This window comes from Papaver somniferum, chromosome 2 (genome assembly GCF_003573695.1).
Source record: "Papaver somniferum cultivar HN1 chromosome 2, ASM357369v1, whole genome shotgun sequence".
Lineage (NCBI taxonomy): Eukaryota > Viridiplantae > Streptophyta > Magnoliopsida > Ranunculales > Papaveraceae > Papaver > Papaver somniferum.
The window spans coordinates 202,026,184-202,042,923 of NC_039359.1; the positions used below are offsets into that span (position 1 = coordinate 202,026,184).

General features: G+C 39.0%; 3 protein-coding genes across 3 annotated transcripts; 2 read left to right on the forward strand and 1 right to left on the reverse strand.

The window, feature by feature from the left end:
- The first annotated feature begins 3,399 nt into the window (after positions 1 to 3,399).
- LOC113352589 (formin-like protein 11) lies at positions 3,400 to 7,019 on the forward strand. Its single transcript, XM_026596397.1, has 4 exons — positions 3,400 to 5,481; positions 5,575 to 5,765; positions 5,858 to 6,093; positions 6,177 to 7,019. The coding sequence occupies exons 1-4, from the start codon at positions 3,740 to 3,742 to the stop codon at positions 6,903 to 6,905; spliced, it is 2,898 nt and encodes a 965-aa protein (XP_026452182.1). The 5' UTR covers positions 3,400 to 3,739; the 3' UTR covers positions 6,906 to 7,019.
- Positions 7,020 to 7,350: 331 nt separating this feature from the next.
- LOC113350239 (dephospho-CoA kinase-like) lies at positions 7,351 to 16,326 on the reverse strand. Its single transcript, XM_026594354.1, has 4 exons — positions 16,236 to 16,326; positions 9,017 to 9,137; positions 8,710 to 8,858; positions 7,351 to 7,968 (listed from the first exon to the last, which is right to left on the reverse strand). Exons 2-4 carry the CDS (start codon positions 9,122 to 9,124, stop codon positions 7,515 to 7,517), a joined length of 711 nt encoding a protein of 236 aa, XP_026450139.1. The 5' UTR covers positions 9,125 to 9,137; positions 16,236 to 16,326; the 3' UTR covers positions 7,351 to 7,514.
- LOC113352590 lies at positions 11,437 to 15,907 on the forward strand. Its single transcript, XM_026596398.1, has 3 exons — positions 11,437 to 13,107; positions 13,151 to 14,626; positions 15,116 to 15,907. The coding sequence occupies exons 1-3, from the start codon at positions 11,437 to 11,439 to the stop codon at positions 15,905 to 15,907; spliced, it is 3,939 nt and encodes a 1,312-aa protein (XP_026452183.1).
- Positions 16,327 to 16,740: the final 414 nt, after the last annotated feature.

The window sequence follows — 16,740 nt, forward strand, 5'->3', positions numbered from 1 at the left end:
CTCTCTGTCTTTAATGATATATCAAGGGGTTGGAGAGTGTTCATAGTTTGTTGCCTCTTGAGAGGGAAACATTTCCTAACCAATGGGGACCCAATTTAAGATGCATATTTGCTTAGGTTATTGATTGTTCTATAACTAAACTATAATACCAGTGATGATGTGAAGCCTTATTTATAATAATAATAATAATAATAATATTATTGGATGGATATTATTACATGAAACTAGTTGGAAGCCTAACAAGCTAAGCTCCAACGACATACTATTACATTAATTGAACAGGTTGTTGTGTTAATCTACCAGCGAGCCTCATGTTTACCTAGTCAAGGGAGCCGAAACGGCGGAGGGGCTGAGATTGTGTCACAAGGGGGGCAAACTAACACTACCTTCCATGTTAATTCCTGCAATATTACGCCATTGGGGACTCGAACCTATGACCTCCTGGAGCGCATTAAACTTTGGGGAACGGGGATGACCAGTTGAGCTAGGGGCCCACATTAAACTAACACTACCTTCCGTATTATTATTATTATTACGGTCCGCGAGTTATAACCCCAGAGGTGTCACCATCCTTCCACAAAAAACCCATCAAAACAAAAGTAACACAAAAACTCCATCAAAACAAAATTAACACAAAAACCCCAAATTTAAATGTTGATTTCATCAAATTTTATGATGAAACAAAAATAAAATTTTATGAAACCAACATTTAAATTTGGAGTTTTTGTATTAATTTTTAAAATTTTGGGGGTTTTGTATCAATTTTGTTTACGATGGAGTTTTAATGGATCCCAACATTTGAGTGGGGTTTTTGTACCACAAGTTTGGTCACCTTGGGTTTTTATGACTAGGTTTGTTATTATTATTATTAGTTTTATTATTATTTTTCCATTAATGGGAGAACGATGATTACATGAAACTAGTTGGAAGCCTAACAAGCTAGGCTCCAACGACATACTACTACATTAATTGAACAGGTTGCTGTGCTAGCCTACTAGCGGGCCTCATGGGTAATCTTTCCAAGGGGAGCCGAAACGGCGGACTGGGGGGCGAGATTGTGGCACAAGGGGGGCAAGCTAACAACACCTTCCATGTTAATTCCTGCAATGTTATGCCATCGAAGACTCGAACCTGGGACCTCCTGGAACGCATCACCTTTGAAGAACGGGGTTGACCAGCTGAGCTAGGGCCCGTTATTATTATTATTATTATTATGGTCCGCGAGTTATAACCCCAAAGGCGTCACATCCATGCACAAAAACTCCACCAAAACAAAATGTTCACAAAAACCCCATTTAACATAAACTGTCTACATTACCCTTCTATTATTTAAATCACCCCAACAAAAACAAAAATCAACCCAACCTTTAAATTTTATTATATTATCACCACGAACAACAACCCACCACCAACAACAACACCACCGCCCGTCGTCGCCACCGACCACCTTCGCCGGCTCCACCGACCACCACCAGAAAAATGATGAAACCAAAAATTGGTTTCACCAAAATAAGATGAAACCAAATTTTGGTTTCATCATAAAAGAAAGGAGAAAGAAGAAGAAGAAAAAATGAAACACAATAAGATGAAACCTTCCACCACCGTCAACTGCACCGCCCCCAGCGCCACCACAACCACCACTACAATTACCTCCTTAACTAAGACTACTTTCAACAAAAAACAATCCACAATAAGATGAAACTGTCAACTGCACCACCCCCATCGCTGCCACAACCACCAGCACTACAACCACCACTACCATTACCCCCTCAACTACAACCAGTTTCAACAAAAAATAATCCACCTGTATCCCACCATCAAAAATTGGCTTCACAGATATTAATATTCAATAAAATGAAAAAAATACGATGAAACGTAATTAGGTTTCATCAACTTCAGCCATTTCATTACACTTTTAACAATGCAGACATACACCTCTTTAATTGTAACCCATACCAGTCCTTTATGCAACACCTGAAGCTCAACTACAACTCTCATTGCATTAGCACCACCCTTACTCAGTTAATCCATTCTTTATCACTTCCATAACTTCAGTTAAGGCCACCACTACCAACAAAACTTCTTCATCAATACCTGGAGTACCAGACCCTTCTATACACATTCTCCCAATTCATACACACATATAATCAAAACCACCATTGTACATACAATCGAAACCACATATTGTCATTTCACCAACATAACTTCAATGATGAAACCAAACATGACGTCTTCCAAGTCAGACCGAATAAACTAGACAAAAATCAGGTGAAACCAAAATTTGGTTTCATCATAAACTTAATTTTCATCATTAAAATCTTTGGTTTCATGACAGAAAATAGGCAAGTTTATGATGAAACCAAATTTGGTTTCATCATTAGTTTACTGTTTTCACCAACCAAAACTGTCAGAATTGATGAAACCAATTTTGGTTTCATCATAAATCTGTCATTTCCCAATACAATATTGATTTCGACTTTGAAGATGTATCATCATTTGCTGGTGATGAAAACATCATAAGGTGGTGGTGGTGATTGTAGAGGATTGAACGAGGAGGCGGAGGTGATGTTGGGAGCGGATCTGCAGGTACTGGTGTTGATTGTAGATGAGGTGTTGTTGGTGGCCGATTTGAAGGTATTGGTGGTGGTTTTAGATGATAAAAGGAGGAGGTAGAAGTAGTGTTGGTGGCGGATCTGATGTACTGGTGGGAAAAACAAAAATAAGAGGAGGCGGTGTTGTTGATGGAAAATCTGTAGACGGAGAAGAAGAAGGTGATGATGGTGTTAATGGAGGAGAATGAGGTGATGATGGTGTTAATGGAGGAGACGGAGGTTCTGTTGGTGGCGGATCTGGACACATCGGTTGGTTTGATGGTGGCGGAGCTACTGTTGGTGATAGATCTGAATAAAAATAGAAGAAAAAGAGACGAAGGTTTCGTGGAGGAGACGAAGGTGTTGTTGCTGGTGGTGACGGAGGTGTTGTTGGTGGTGGTGACGGAGGTGTTGCCATGGTGTTCATGGAGAGATATTTGTTGCTGCTGGTGTTAATGGTGGTGGGGAGATGAAGACCGCATAAATAGAAAAAAGAAAGGAGAGAAGAAGAAGAAGACAAGGTAAAAATGGTATGTTTGACTTTTTTTTAAAGTAATAAAAACTAAATTTGCACATTATTATTTGACCTGGAGTTTTTGTGTCACTTTTTAATTAAATGGTTTTCATTTATTAAAAATAATATGGCTGAATTTTTTGTACCACATGTTTGGTCACCTTGGTTTTATATGACTAGTTTTGTTATTATTATTATTATTATTATAACCCAATAAAACTTTTCACTTAGATGTCCAACTTTTAAACACTAAAACAAACTGTACTTAGAAAAAGGTTTCATGTATGAGTGATCAATCAAGTAGAAGTAATGAACAGTAAAACATATATTCATGATAATATAGAGATGATCCAAATGAGATGACTGGACATAAAACTAATACTGTTTTGGAGGGAAATTTTAATGAAGAAAGAGAAGAACAATAAGAAGTAGTATAACTTCAACTGCCAAAGTTCAGGGGTTCCTTGGAGTAGCATTAAAGCCTTTCTCTCCCTCCCTCTCTCTAGCTGTATCAGATCTTCATTACTACATTACCTTCTTCACCTTCCAAAGATTAAAGATTTGTACTAGGTATATATCATAACAAAATTCTTGAATCTTGAATGATAACTTAATCATTTTGAGTTGAAGAAAAATGAGTTCTAAAGTTTTTCACTTGATGGGTTTTATCAACTTTGTACTTGTTGTGTGTCTGAATGCCCACCTTTTAGTTGCAGTAGATTCTTCAGAGAATGTTGTGCAGAGTTATGATAATGCTGGTCAGATAAAGATGTACAGAGATGAGTACACTGGAGATGGAAAAGAGAACAACATTGTTAAGATATCTGGTCAGGATGAAATCGAAGAAAGAAGAGATCTTGTTTTAGAGAAGGTCAGGAATTTACTAGGGCTAAACAGCTTCAAAACCAAATTTCCAAGACATGGTCATGTTGACCATGGGATGTTATCACCTTCTCCAGCACCCACCATTGCACCTCCAGCTCCAGTTCCACTTCCAGCTCATGTCCATGTGGGTCATCATCGTTTACACCCTCACTTACCGTCGTCACCTCCAACCATTTTACATCCAGTGCACCCTGAAGTTCCAAGAAGACATGGAGACGAGGTTAAAGTTAAGAAAATTGTGATAGCTGTTGCTGTGTCCAGTGGAGCAGTTACTGTGATTTCTGTTCTCGGATTCCTCTTGTTCTGTTGGAAGTTTGGGAAAGGACGACGAAGATCTGCAAAGACAATGTCGGTTAATGCAACCAACAGAAGCTTTAAAGGAAGATCAAAGTGTGTAAATTCTCCAATCACCTCAAACAAGGTTAGTTTGGACTTGGGACCAGAGCATTTTTGTCTACATTCAGTAGAACCAGCTTCAAAGGTAGATCTTTCCCCTGTTAAACAAAATTATGAAACTGTGAGCATAACATGGAAGAGAAAACAAACTAATACTTCCTTGGATGAGGTGAGTGAATCTGGCAAGGATTCAAGGAAATCTTTTTCAGATAATGACAGCTATTCATCTGATAATGTTAGCTGCTCCTCAGTTGATGAAATTATTTCTGTTCATGAAATCAGAGAAGTAGTAACGCCAGCAATAGATAATGGAAATTGTTTATTAGAAAATGAAACCATTAAGATTGAAGCTTTATCATCTGATGATGAATCTTTCCACTCGCTGTGCGGTTCAGATTCATCAAATGTGCGGATTTCCAATGCTTCTGAGGGTGATCTGAGCGACCCATCTGAAGTTGTCTCATCGCCGAATTACCCAAAACGGTCATCTCCACCAGAACATAGTTCCAAGCTACATTATGCCTCGAAGAAAAAATCATCAACTTCACCAGTGAAACCAGTTTCAACTCCACCTTCACATACTCGTAATCTGCGACAAGCAACACCATCATCACAGGGTACCACTATTACTTCACAACTTGTCACTCCATCCCCACCTCAACCGCCTCCTCCACCTTCACTTCTGTATTTCTCATCCTCTCACTCTTCATCTAGTTCAAAGCAAATTGCTTCAACAGCAGCATCAAAACTACCTTCCTCTTCAAAATCAGATTCTTCTTCAGGGTCTAACCAAAACCTATCATACAACTCTTCTTCATCAGCTCAACATAAATCCCAGGCGGTTTTAACAAGTATACTAGGTACAGGTAGTGCAAGAAGTACACCTCCTCCACCATGCCCTCCTCCGCCATTCACTAAAGGAAAGAATAATTCACTTCAGCCTCCACCACCCCCACCAGGTCCACTTCCTCAATCCTCAGCGGTTGGCAAAGATGGGATTCCTCTACCAAAACTGAAACCACTGCATTGGGACAAGGTCAGAGCCACTCCTGACCGTTCTACAGTCTGGGACAACTTGAAATCGAACTCCTTCCAGTAAGCCGGCTATATTATCATTTTGTCCAATGTTTTAACCCCAATGTCTTTGTTTGACACTAAACTAACCCTCTTCTGAGATTCCTGCAACAGATTTGATGAGAAGATGATCGAGTCGCTATTCGGATACAAACTACAAAATGCATCTAAGAGTGATGAAAATAAGAGCAAAAGCCCCTCTCCAACAAAGCACATTCTTGAACCGAAAAGGCTGCAGAACATAACCATACTCTTGAAAGCTCTAAATGCAACTGCAGAGGAAGTTTGTAATTCACTGAATCAAGGTAGAGCTCTAAAGATATTAAGTTTCCACATATAATCCAAGCTGGCCAAAATTGATGTACTTATTATATATTATCTGTTGGGATGGGAGCAGGCAATGGCCTGTGTATGCAGCAATTAGAGGCCCTAGTGAAGATGGTCCCGACTAAAGAAGAAGAAATAATGCTTCTGAGCTACCAAGGGAACATAGATGACCTAGGGTATGCAGAGAAGTTCATTAAAGCAGTGCTTGATGTACCTTTCGCGTTCTTAAGAATAGAAGCTATGCTTTACAGGGACACTTTCGAAGATGAGGTGGTTCATCTGCGGAAGTCGTTTGCAATGTTAGAGGTAACAAACTAACAATTAAAATCATTTTAAACCAGAAACAGTTATTTGAGATGCCTATCCTTTTTTAATTCTTGTTACTGCAGGAGGCATGCGAGGAACTCAGGTCGAGCAGACTCTTCTTGAAACTACTAGAAGCTGTGCTAAAAACAGGAAACAGGATGAATGTAGGTACAATAAGAGGAGGTGCAAGGGCATTCAAACTTGACGCACTTCTAAAATTAGCAGATGTAAAAGGAACAGATGGGAAGACTACCTTACTTCACTTTGTTGTTCAAGAAATGATCCGATCGGAAGGAATCAAAGAGTCAGACATTGTTATAGCAAAAAACAATCAGAAAATTAAGAAAATGGTTGAAGAAAGGGGAGAAAATTGCAGAAGAATGGGTCTTGATCATGTTTCAAGCCTGAGTGCAGAGCTCTGCAATGTGAAGAAGACGGCAACAATAGACTTAGATGTTCTTGCAAGCTCTGTTTCAACCCTGTCAGATGGAATGGTTAACCTACAACATTTAATACACGAGGCTTTATCTATGGATGCTCGGGATGGGAACTTTGCCAAGTTAATGAAGTCTTTCTTGAGTCATGCAGAAACCAGTATCAAAGAGCTAAAGAAAGATGAAGATCGAGTTTTCTTACATGTCAGAGAAATTACAGAGTATTTTCATGGAGATGTAAGCAAAGATGAAGCAAACCCACTTCGTATTTTTGTGATAGTGAGAGACTTTCTAGGTATGTTAGATCAAGTCTGTAAAGAGATCAAATCTTCAAAATTACCTAAGATTGCAAACACCGCCGTCACTCCATTCCGATGACATACTTTCTTGATTCATGATTTCATATTCAACTCACTTCATGTAAGATACAATGAGAGTTCTGTAACAATTTAAAATTGCATAAAGTGGTTGAAGGGTTTTGTTTCAAAGCAACCACAGGATTCAGTATTTTTTCATCGCTCAAAACAGGCAAGCAAATCTACTAAATATGAATGTAGCACTGTTCTCAAAATCAAGATTATACAAAAGAGATCGAAAGACGCACAGCAACAGGGGAAAAAAGAACGCCCACTTTCGACTCTTATCTTCGGAAACACCATCTATCATTATTCGTCAACATTAGTTCTACTTTTAAACTTGATATTACAGGGACATTTAAATTCTTCCGTATAAGCATGTATATTATGATAGAACTGTTTCACAAAACAATTTCGACAAGCAACCAAGCAATGAATTCGGAAACAGTTTCATAAAGCAACAAAACTGAAGAGTGGAAAAACACATTCATAAAGCAACAAACAGAAGAGTGGAAAAACACAGTTTCACATAAGTGAATACAAACAACACAAGAAATATTTCATTACCATCATTTGTTTCCAATATCATTTGAGCAATAACAATTGAGAAACAGTAACTACTGGTATGCAATTACCTTACATTAGCGCTGTTATTGAAGTTTCTACAAGCATAAACACCTACAGCCACAGAAAGAAAAACTGAAATCGCACCTTGTCTTGAGAACCCAAATTCTGTCCATGTTAAAGGCTTCATAACTTGACTCAACACCTTCTCAAACTCCACTTTTGTTTCCACCAAACTCCCCGAGTTATCAATCACTATATCTGCTTTCTCCCTTTTTGAATCAAGTTCCATTTGAGCATTAATTCTATTCCTAGCCTGTCCTTCAGAAATCCCATCTCTTGCAACAAGTCGTTGAAGCTGAGTTTCAGAATCAACCCAAACAACAATAATGGGTTTCGTCCATTTATCTAATTTAGCCTCGAACAACAATGGGATGTCAAGAACAATAACGCTGTAACCCTTAATCCATAGTTTAAGCACTTCCAATAAGATTCCCTTAGAAATGTAAGGTGCTAATAACCTACAAATTAATAACATATATTAGCATAAGGTTAAAATTACAATAGAAAGACGCACGGACTTAAGTATATACACTTATACTCTACACATCTACATCGTTAAAATACATCCAACAGAGCACCATGAGCAAAAAAAAAATAAAAATAAAAAAAGGATTCCTTATTTTTAACAGCATGTGACAACTTCCCTCCTACTTGAATATCAAACATTCAATTCTAAAGAGCCACAAACAAGAAAGCAACAGTTTTTAAGAAACCCGCCAGAAATTTCTCAAGGAACCACAACAAACTACATTGAAACAATTCAATAAAACCTATATGGATTCATATCAGCCATCAGCAAATTCTAGACACATCATAGCATGTAATATAATTCGACGATCTGGAAGAAACAAAAATACCATCTTAGCAAACATTATAACCTCATTCCATTAGGACATACTGTATTCGACAATTTCTCTGGTGAAATAAACATACAGTTCTTACCACTTAGTGCAATAATTATTTCTGTACTAATTTACCAACATAATGCATTTCACATCTCTAAAATGAACAATGTTCTCTGCAATGGTGATTCTGTAGCCTAGACGTGTCCGCAGAAATGAAATCTATTACCCATTTACACCATTGCTAGTAGGTGCCAACTAAACATAAGCAATAGTCAAAACTCAATTACTATTAGGTGATAAAATTTCATACTAGGTCAATGTGCTGAGTATACGATTAGTAATCAAAAGTATTACCGGTTAAGAAGTTGTCGTTTGGATGGATCGGAGAATACAATTTGACCAAGTAGTGGTCTACTGACTTCACCGGTATTATCAAGTAAAATTTCATGTCCAAATGCAGCAACAACTTTTTTCCAACCGCCAGTACCTTTCTTCAATACATCCTATCAAACACAATAATCAGACCAAGTTTGAAGATCAATATTGGGGAACCCAAAACATCAGTCAAATTAGTCAATATTGAGAAACCCTAAATATATGTAAAGCAGAGAGAGAGAGAGAGAGAGAGAGAGAGAGAGAGAGAGAGAGAGAGAGTGTGTACACGAGCAACGAGATCAGCATCAACAACGGGGACTCCATGAGACTTGAATAGATTGGAAATTGTACTTTTACCTGAAGATATCCCACCTGTTAATCCTACTATCCTCATCTTCACTGTGGTTCTGGATTAGAGAAATGAAATCAGTATTCAGAGCTCGGGTTTTTAAGTAAACTTGTTAGAACAAACAGATGATATTTGGAATCCGTAATTGGTCGGGGGCTAATATCTATGTTTACTGATGCACCAAGTTTCTTTACTACACGTCTGCAGTAGCTCACTGCTCCATAGCATTCAAAGCCACCAAGGACATATTGATATAACTACAATAACTTTGATGTATAAGTACATAATAGTCTACACATGGACATGTGAAAAGAAGTGTGGCCTCAGGAACACTAGAGACTCTATCTAGTCCTAAGAGCAACTGCAGTGGACGAGTATAACCAAATTTAAAGTAAAAAACCCAGACACAGTGGAACGGAGTATCGACTAAATCCAGACCATCGATTAAACCCCAGAGTATATTTGGTCCGGGACCAAGACCAAACCCAAATATAATCGAGCGTTGATATAATCTCCATTTCTCAACGGGCGCTTGTATAGTTCGTCCCACGACTAGGCGGCCATATAAACTACGCCCCAACGAAACGCTGATAAACTGTACGCCCGATGGAGCGTTTGCTGAGTTGTTCGCCTGGAATCAGGCGTTGATATACCAACCGCCCCATTCAAACGGAGGTAAATTTTACACTCAACAACATGCGTTGATATAGTATACTCCCCGCAACAGACGGAGATAAAGTGTACACCTGACGTCAAGCGGAGATATGTAAACGCCCAAATCAGGCGTTGGTTAAAGCTTCCGCTCGTTAATCAAAACATTTTAGCATGACCATTGCATCAAAAATGGCATGCAAATATTATGAAAGCCAACTAACAACCCTCACACACAAAATGTACCTTACACATAAATCACCAACAACTACTACCACACACAACAAAAAAAGTAAGTTGCCTGGAAGTTGTCACTGAAAATCTCAAACCCATATAATTTTCCTCATAATTCGATCAAGTCAAGTCCAAGTCCTTTTGCATTGACTTTAGCCATAACAGTAAATCAATGAGCTCTAAGTCAATTAACCCAAGTCCAACCATCATTTAGGCGTTGATTATACATCCTCCCGGCTTCGGGCGGATTCTTTACGTGCGTCCCATGGGGCGTTGATTTTACATCCGCCTGCCTTCTTGCGGTGACTTTATGCACGCCCCATGGTGCGTTGATATATACCAACGCCCGTTCGTCGAGCGTAAACTTTAATTACGCCCCACATTGGGCGTAAACTTTACCAACGCCCCACACCGAGCGTTATCTTTATCAACGCCTGAATGGGGCGCACTTTATACCACCGCTCCATAACGAAACGTTGATTATAACCCCGCCCGATTAAATATAGTCGTCGCCCACTACGTCACACCACGGACTAAACTAAAGTTTAGTCGCCGATTTTACTCTTTAGTCTTTGATTTTAGTCGCACCACTGTGGATGCTCTAAGGGAGAACAAGTAGTTTGAAAAGAGGCTCTAATAAGTTCATTATATTCACCAATTGAAAATTGAAATTCAGAAACCTACATTGTTCATCTGAATTTTATACTCCACAAAACCAATCAGTTTCTCACCCAACAGGGAACTAGTCCATGGTGTCATAACTTGCATTTTTGTAAAACCTTCAAGAACTGGTGAAAAAGCTACTAACACTTAACTTGTAAAAACCTTATGCAAAAGCCCCTTCGAAACCCAAATACCTAATATACTTTTGACAATACCAGAATTCCAATATATCCATGAAACCCAAGATGTTTATTTTGGATTTCATGCTGGACAATATAGTTGCTACCATGAATTCTTCTCGCAGACTTGCAATATCAATAAATTCTCAAAATTAACATCTTAATTTATGTAAATCGGATTTTGTTCTTAAGAAAACCCGAAAACAAAAATAACACATGGAAACAGATCATAGAAGCTCTTACAGATTTAATGACCAGAATAAATCAAAATCTGTATAGAATGTTGCGACCCAACACCATTCACACTAGTTTACTTATTTAGGCTTCCCTATTTCTAGCATAGTTTGGTTTCCCTTTTTTATCAGAACTCTTTTTCCTTGTTTTGCAAGTCTGTGCAGCTATAAATACTGCCTTAAGTCCTGTATTCGGGTAACTAATCAGTAAACCAAAGTTATGTTCTTTACAATTACTCTTCAAGCTGGTGGTTAACCCCCAATCAAAGGGTTTATTTAGGGTTCTTAGCTTATTTTTGTGAGATACAGGCAAGGATCCTAACATCTGGATCAGAGCAAGGTTACGAATTACTCTCAAATTCTGAATTTTTTTTTTTTATTATTTTTTGGAAGTACAATGGGTGGTCATGATTATACAGAAAATCTCAAGGGGGTTAATGATGGATTGACAGACTTGACCAAGAATGTCAATGCGCTTATTCAGGCTATGAACGCCAACAAGTCTGAAGAAACAGAGAGAAGAAAACAGAAAGTTATTGAGCAGCGTCAGCAACGTGAAGAAGAAAGAACACAACGTCAGCTAGAGTTAACGGAGAATAATACAGCTTTGACATCCAGTATTACTACAGCGTTAACAAATTTGTCCACAACCATTGCCGCTTCTGTTGCCACGGCCGTTGTTGATCAACTTCGCCCCTTGCTTCCTCCAGTTGCAGGCAATCATGGTGGTCCTCGTAATAATCCACCTCCACCACCACCTCCGCGACAAAATAACACCAACCTCAAGTTTCCTCAATTCGATGGAGATGATCATGACGGTTGGCTTTTCAATGCAGATCAATATTTCGCAGTTCACACAGCAGATGATGCTCTTAAAATTACTATTGCCTCTGCAAATTTGAAAGGTGATGCTAATGTTTGGTTTAGATGGAAGCAGTCTAAAGCTGCCATTGTTACTTGGGCTGAGTTTGGTGCTCATCTTCGAGATCGTTTTTCACCAGAGAAATTTGTGGATCCTAGACTAGCTATTAGCAACATCGAACAAAAAGGCACAGTGCGTGAGCATATTCCTGTGTTTGAGCGTTTAATGAATTTAGTGGACTTCACGGAAGAACACTTGATTCAATGCTTCATCCGCTCTCTTAAACCTCAAATAGGTTCGGCGCTTAGATTATTAGATATCAGATCTTTGGATGATGCTTTTAAAAAAGCCATCCATCAAGAGGAAGCCCTTGCAGCAAATAAGCCTGTTCCCAGACAGCCTTATCGTCCTCCTCCCTTCCGGCCTGCTGCAACTGTTCAACCCACTCCTTATAACAAGTCTTCTTCTCCTTTTGTGTATCGCCATTTATCACCAGCTGAACAACGTGAACGAAGAGAAAAGGGTCTCTGTTTTAATTGTGATGAGGTTTACAAGAAAGATCATGTTTGTCTGAATCCCAGACTGACCATTTTGGATGTTGAGGAATATATTCGTGAAGGTTCTACCACTACAGAGGATACTGCTCCTGTTTCCTTTGAAGTTTCTGAAGTATATGAATTTGATCCTACCATCTCCTTAAGCTCGCTATTTGGTTCTTCCTTTCCACGTACTATGCGCGTTACAGATCGTATTAATTCTCAACCCATTACTATTTTGATTGATTCAGGATCTACTCATAACTTTTTGCATCCATCTGTGGCTAAACAATGTGGATTTGAAGTTTGTTCTCGAGATTCTCCTCTAAGTGTTACTGTGGGTGATGGTGGCAAGTTGAATACTCGGGGTTCTTGTCCTTCTGTCCCTATTCAACTCCCTAGTTTCAGGTTTAGTGCTGATTTCCACTTGCTTGACATTAGTGGTTGTGATGCAGTTTTAGGGGTACAATGGTTACGTACTTTAGGACCTATTGAATGGGATTTTGCAAGATTATCAATGCAATTTACAGTTAATGGTAAAACTGTGTCCTTACTTGGTAACAATCATTCGTCTGTAATGATTTTGGAGCAAAAATCAATGCAGCGTTTATTACAACATGCAAATCATGGGGTTTTTATTGAACTAGCTGCATTAACTACTTCATTGAAGGCAAGTACAACAATTATTAGCTCAGTTTACTGATATTTTCAAGCAACCAACGACTCTTCCACCAGAACGTCTTCATGATCATAGAATTCCATTGGTTCCTGGTTCTCCACCTGTCAATGTGAGGCCGTATCGATACCCTTACTTCCAGAAATCAGAAATTGAAAAGATTGTTGCTGAATTACAATTCTCTGGTTTTATACGTCCAAGTTCGAGCCCCTATTCTTCCCCAGTGCTGATGGTACGTAAGAAAGACGAGTCTTGGCGTATGTGTGTTGATTACCGTGCTTTGAATAAGCTGACAATCAAGGATAGATTTCCAATCCTTGTTGTTGATGAGCTGTTAGACGAACTGCATGGTGCGACTGTGTTTACTAAACTGGATTTGCGCTCGGGTTATCATCAAATTCGATTGCATAAAGCTGATATTCCTAAGAAAGCTTTTCGAACTCACGATGGTCACTATGAGTTCTTGGTTATGCCATTCGGTCTTTCCAATGCTCCATCCACTTTTCAGAGTTTAATGAATGATTCTTTCAGGGAATATTTACGAAAGTTCGTGCTGGTCTTCTTTGATGACATTCTGATTTATAGCAGGAATATGTCTGATCATTTGATTCACTTGTCTCAGGTGTTTGAAGTACTTCGTTCTAATCAGTTATTTTTGAAGGAATCCAAGTGCACCTTTGCTCAGTCCTCCGTGGGTTATTTGGGACATGTTATTTCAGCTGAGGGAGTTTCAGTTGAACAAGAGAAGATTGAATGTATTATGTCATGGCCTACACCAACTACCATCAGAGAGTTACACGGTTTTTTGGGCTTGGCAGGTTATTATCGAAAGTTTGTTAAGGATTTTGGTAAGATCAGTGCGCCATTAACTCAACTACTTAAGAAAGATGCTTTTCAATGGTCGGAAAAAGCTATTGCTGCCTTCAAACTTTTGCAAACTGCTCTTACTACAACACCAGTTTTGATCCTTCCTGATTTTTCTAAAGAATTTGTAATAGAATGCGATGCTTCTGGATTTGGATTGGGTGCTGTTTTGTTACAATCTGGTAGGCCTATTGCTTTTCACAGCAAGCCTTTAGCTGAGAAGAACAAGAATTTAGCAGTTTATGATAAGGAGATGCTAGCTATTATTTCTGCAATTCAAAAATGGCGCCATTATTTGCTTGGGAGGCATTTCAAAATATATACATATCATAAGAGTCTGAAATATTTTTTGGACCAGAAAATATCTTCCTTAGAGCAACAGAAATGGCTATCTAAACTTTTGGGTTACGATTATGAGAGAATCTTTAGACCAGGAAAAGACAATGCTGCAGCTGATGCTCTGTCTCGCCAATCCAGCTTCCACTACAGTCTTACTGCACCAGTTTTCAGTGGTGTAACAGAAATAATGCACGAATGTCATAATGACACTGAATATGGAGAGCTTATTCAACGGTTAGTTGCAGATCCAACTTATAAGCGTAATTATTCTTACGTAACTGGTATATTACGTTACAAAGGCAGAATTGTGGTAGTTTCCACTTCTTCGTGGTGTTCAAAAATTTTGTAGGAGTTTCATTCAACTCCAATTGGTGGCCATTCCGGGTTTTTGCGTACATATAAGAGAGTACAACATAATTTTTACTGGAAAGGACTTAAGCAATCTGTGAAGAATTTTATCCTTCATTGTGAAGTGTGTCAGAGAAACAAATCTGAGGCTGTTTCTCCTCCAGGTTTTCTTAATCCATTACCAATACCAACTGACGTATGGATCGATATTTCTATGGACTTTATTGATGGGTTTCCCTCGTCCAATAGAAAAAATTCTATATTGGTAGTCGTAGATCGTTTAACGAAATATGCTCACTTTATACCACTTACACATCCATATTCTGCACATTTTGTAGCCGATATCTTTGTGAGGGAGATTGTGCGTTTACATGGCATGCCAAGATCGATTGTAAGTGATCGAGATCCCATTTTTTTGAGTAAGTTTTGGGAGGCTTATTTCTCTCTTCAGAATACACAGTTATGTCGCAGTTCAGCTTATCATCCTCAGTCGGATGGACAAACAGAGGCGACAAATAGAACTTTAGAGTGTTATTTGAGGTGTTTTGCGGGAATGAAGCCAACTGATTGGAGAAAATGGTTACCTTGGGCTGAGTGGTGGTATAATACAAGCTTTCATTCAGCCATTCGAATGTCTCCTTATCAGGCATTGTACAGTCGTCCCCCACCTGCAGTTACAGCTTATTTACCAGGTTCAACTTCAGTGCACGATGTTGAATTAAATCTTAAGGCTCGTGATCATACACTCAAGCTTTTGAAGTCTCATTTGCATGATGCACAGTCCAGAATGAAAAAATATGCTGATTCGCACCGTACTGAGCATTCATTTTCAGTAGATGATTGGGTTTATTTAAGATTACAGCCTTATCGTCAAACAACAGTGTTTCAGCAATCTTTTTCAAAGCTGTCTCCTAAGTTCTATGGACCATTCCGCATTTTGGAGAAAATTGGGTCAGTTGCGTACAAACTAGAGCTTCCTGCCTCTAGCCGCATTCATCCAGTTGTTCACGTATCTCAGCTTAAACTAAAGGTGGGATCAACTACATCTGTGGAACAAGTGTTACCAGACATTATTGATTATGAAAAGTGGGAACCTGACTCGATTTTGGATCGTCGCATGTATAAGAAAGGCAGTGGTGCAGGCACCAAATGGTTAATCAAGTGGAAGAATCATGCGCAAGAGGACACAACTTGGGAAGATGCTGATGATTTCATCGCTAAGTTTCCAGAATTTGAGGCTTGAGGACAAGCCTGGTTTCGAGCAGGGTGGGATGTTGCGACCCAACACCATTCACACTAGTTTACTTATTTAGGCTTCCCTATTTCTAGCATAGTTTGGTTTCCCTTTTTTATCAGAACTCTTTTTCCTTGTTTTGCAAGTCTGTGCAGCTATAAATACTGCCTTAAGTCCTGTATTCGGGTAACTAATCAGTAAACCAAAGTTCTGTTCTTTAAAATTACTCTTCAAGCTGGTGGTTAACCCCCAATCAAAGGGTTTATTTAGGGTTCTTAGCTTATTTTTGTGAGATACAGGCAAGGATCCTAACATAGAATTCCTTAAAATTCCTCACCTTTTGATGTAGAAGAACGGGTAGATGTATAGGAGAGCAATCAGTGGAGGTGATTTGATCGAAACCCTCAACAGCAGCAGGGTAAAAGTTGGAAGAATGGTAGATATATGGGAGATACAGTGGAGTTTTTAGTACCATAACCCTAGTAAATTTACAAATAAACCCTCGGCTTCTGTCACACTAGGTGTCTCTCTCCACTTCAATTTGCTGCGCCTTGTCTTCTCCAAACCGCTTTCTGCGAGATTGCTAACAGGGGTACCACATTAAGTGGGGTGTACCAAAACCAAGATAAGACAAAACATATTTTCATACAAGACAAAACAGGTTTTGCTTTGGCTTGGTACACCCCCACTTAACCTAGCACCCCCATTAACAGCCTTGGCTTTCTGCCTCAATCACTGGTGTTTTGTCTTGTTGCTTCTATCAGCTCCGCTTTGCAGATCTGTTATCACAGCGGTGTGCGACAGGCCTGTAGTAGGGGTGCCTGATGCCTGTTTTAATGCAG

Bases quoted from the DNA above. Each gene is read 5' to 3' on its own strand.
- LOC113352589 (XM_026596397.1), top strand. From the start codon at position 3,740: ATGAGTTCTAAAGTTTTTCACTTGATGGGTTTTATCAACTTTGTACTT. The intron at 5,482-5,574 runs GTAAGCCGGCTA...TTCCTGCAACAG, and splicing joins TTGAAATCGAACTCCTTCCA to ATTTGATGAGAAGATGATCG. The intron at 6,094-6,176 runs GTAACAAACTAA...TTGTTACTGCAG, and splicing joins AGTCGTTTGCAATGTTAGAG to GAGGCATGCGAGGAACTCAG.
- LOC113350239 (XM_026594354.1), bottom strand. From the start codon at position 9,124: ATGAGGATAGTAGGATTAACAGGTGGGATATCTTCAGGTAAAAGTACA. The intron at 8,859-9,016 runs GTACACACTCTC...TGTGTTTGATAG, and splicing joins ATGCTGATCTCGTTGCTCGT to GATGTATTGAAGAAAGGTAC. The intron at 7,969-8,709 runs GTAATACTTTTG...ATTAATTTGTAG, and splicing joins AAACGACAACTTCTTAACCG to GTTATTAGCACCTTACATTT.
- LOC113352590 (XM_026596398.1), top strand. From the start codon at position 11,437: ATGGGTGGTCATGATTATACAGAAAATCTCAAGGGGGTTAATGATGGA. The intron at 13,108-13,150 runs GCAAGTACAACA...GATATTTTCAAG, and splicing joins CATTAACTACTTCATTGAAG to CAACCAACGACTCTTCCACC. The intron at 14,627-15,115 runs GTAGTTTCCACT...TTCTCTCTTCAG, and splicing joins GTTACAAAGGCAGAATTGTG to AATACACAGTTATGTCGCAG.